The sequence below is a fragment of the Pygoscelis adeliae genome, unplaced genomic scaffold, assembly GCF_000699105.1.
Source record: "Pygoscelis adeliae isolate BGI_AS28 unplaced genomic scaffold, ASM69910v1 Scaffold286, whole genome shotgun sequence".
Classification (NCBI taxonomy): domain Eukaryota; kingdom Metazoa; phylum Chordata; class Aves; order Sphenisciformes; family Spheniscidae; genus Pygoscelis; species Pygoscelis adeliae.
In genome coordinates, this window is record NW_008825076.1 from 2,974,229 (window position 1) to 2,976,034 (window position 1,806).

At 40.8% G+C, this 1,806-nt stretch overlaps 1 protein-coding gene across 1 annotated transcript in view; it reads right to left on the bottom strand.

Moving 5' to 3' along the window:
* NFATC2 (nuclear factor of activated T-cells, cytoplasmic, calcineurin-dependent 2) overlaps positions 1-1,806 on the bottom strand; it is a 98,646-nt gene that overhangs the window by 60,323 nt on the left and 36,517 nt on the right. The window contains exon 4 of the mRNA XM_009326754.1: positions 1,103-1,305. Coding sequence (XP_009325029.1) covers positions 1,103-1,305 — 203 coding nt within the window. The remainder of the gene's footprint in view (positions 1-1,102; positions 1,306-1,806) is intronic.

Here is a 1,806-nt window from a genome sequence, read left to right on the forward strand (position 1 = left end):
CAGCAATAGTCCTCGGAGGGTGAACTGTTATTAGACAGACACTGCCAATACATTTTGATAACATTTTTAAAGACATACCATTTTTCTTCTTTTGATATGAATTAAAATCATATTTTGGGAGGCATAAACCCCAAGCTGTTTCCTACACCCACACTGTTCCTTGCCATTCCATGTGTGCAGGGGTTTATTACTCCAGGGTTACTCGTTAGGAACAGACAGTCATGTTCCATTCAGCACTTGGCTGCTTAAGTTTGAGATGTGGACTTTTATTTACTTCCTTGGGTGCAGAGGGAAGGAGAGGCTTGACGGAAAGGGAGGAATGAGGTATATTTTCTGAAAAAAGATATATAAAGAAAGAATGTGGATTTTGCGATGGAGTAGGGGGGCTTAAAAACATAGCTGCTCTGCCAATTTTGTCAGTATCCTCTGAAGGATGGAGATACAGCTCTTCCCTCGGCAGAGCAATCACTCTCATGCTGCCTGGCACACATTTAAGCCTGAAGTTTCGGACTGGTGCCCACTTCATCTCTCTGCCTCCATAAAACTGGAAGGAGTAATACAGAAAAGATGTGTCTGTACTTGCTTTTCTGTTAACCTATTACAAGAGAGTGCAATTTCATGGCCAGAGCACTTGGCTGAGTTCAGGGGAGATGTTTTCTATTCCATTAAATGTTGTAAAATGAACCATACACCTTCCCTCCACTGTCTACTGCTCCTTGCTTCTCATTGCATCACTGCAGCGTAAGGACTTGAGATTCAAGTCTTGTTTTCCTTAGTGCCCTACAAAACCATTCTGACTTTGAAGATGACAGATGATTACAATATAGTCACCGCGGCAATTGCGTTAAAGAGCAAAAATGCCCGCACAGTCAGCTGATGAATGGCAACTCTTTAAGCAGCTTTAACCCAGGTGCTTGCAACCACTGCTCATGCTTTTGTAAAAAGGGTCTTACACTCATATATCATCCCGATGCTTTGGAAAGAGGAGTCCCTCCAGAGCAGACATCATTATTCATTTAAGTGACTCCTTTCCACAGGAGAAAGAACTTCACATGCCAATTTAATCCTCCTCAACTTTGCTAATAAAAAGAAATATGCTTACGTTGCTTTCATGTTGTTTTTGGGTTCCAATGGGATCTCTAAAACTTTGGTGTTGCCAACGATTTTTTCATAGCTGGTGGTGGTGACAGTTTTTCCTGTAATGCGATGGACTTGATAGAAAGCATGAGGTTTAAGTATCCGTTCGTCTGCTGTCCCAATGAAGATCTGAAGACCCAAGGGTTTGTTCTCCATGTAACCATGAAGCTGGCAAGACATTAAAAATCTATTATCACACACAGGACTTGCAATGCCTTCATGTCAGGAAACCAAATAGATCTACAGACATATATACAGGTATGGATATATATATATAGACATAAAGATATGTGTAGTACAGACTTTTACCTACTCTCAGAGACAGAAATCCTCTTAAGAGTATTTGCTGGAGTCCATGATACATAGGGTAGGCAGCTGATGGAAAACATGTAATCAATGGTTACAATAATAAATGTATCAAGAAGAAAAAAAGATTATATCAAGAAGAAAAAAATCCAGACAAGCTCTCCATTACCAGAAATTTGTTAGTTGTCTCCAAAACAGATTGATAAATCCCCTCAAAAGGTATATTTTTGAGTACATTTTAATTTGCAGTGACCGATTCCTAAACGAGGTTCTAAAGATTTTTCTCTGTGGGGTGGATAAAGCTGCAAAGCGGAGCTGACTCCCCGCACCTGCAGCCTTGGGCAGCGCTTCCTGCTTCCTGTC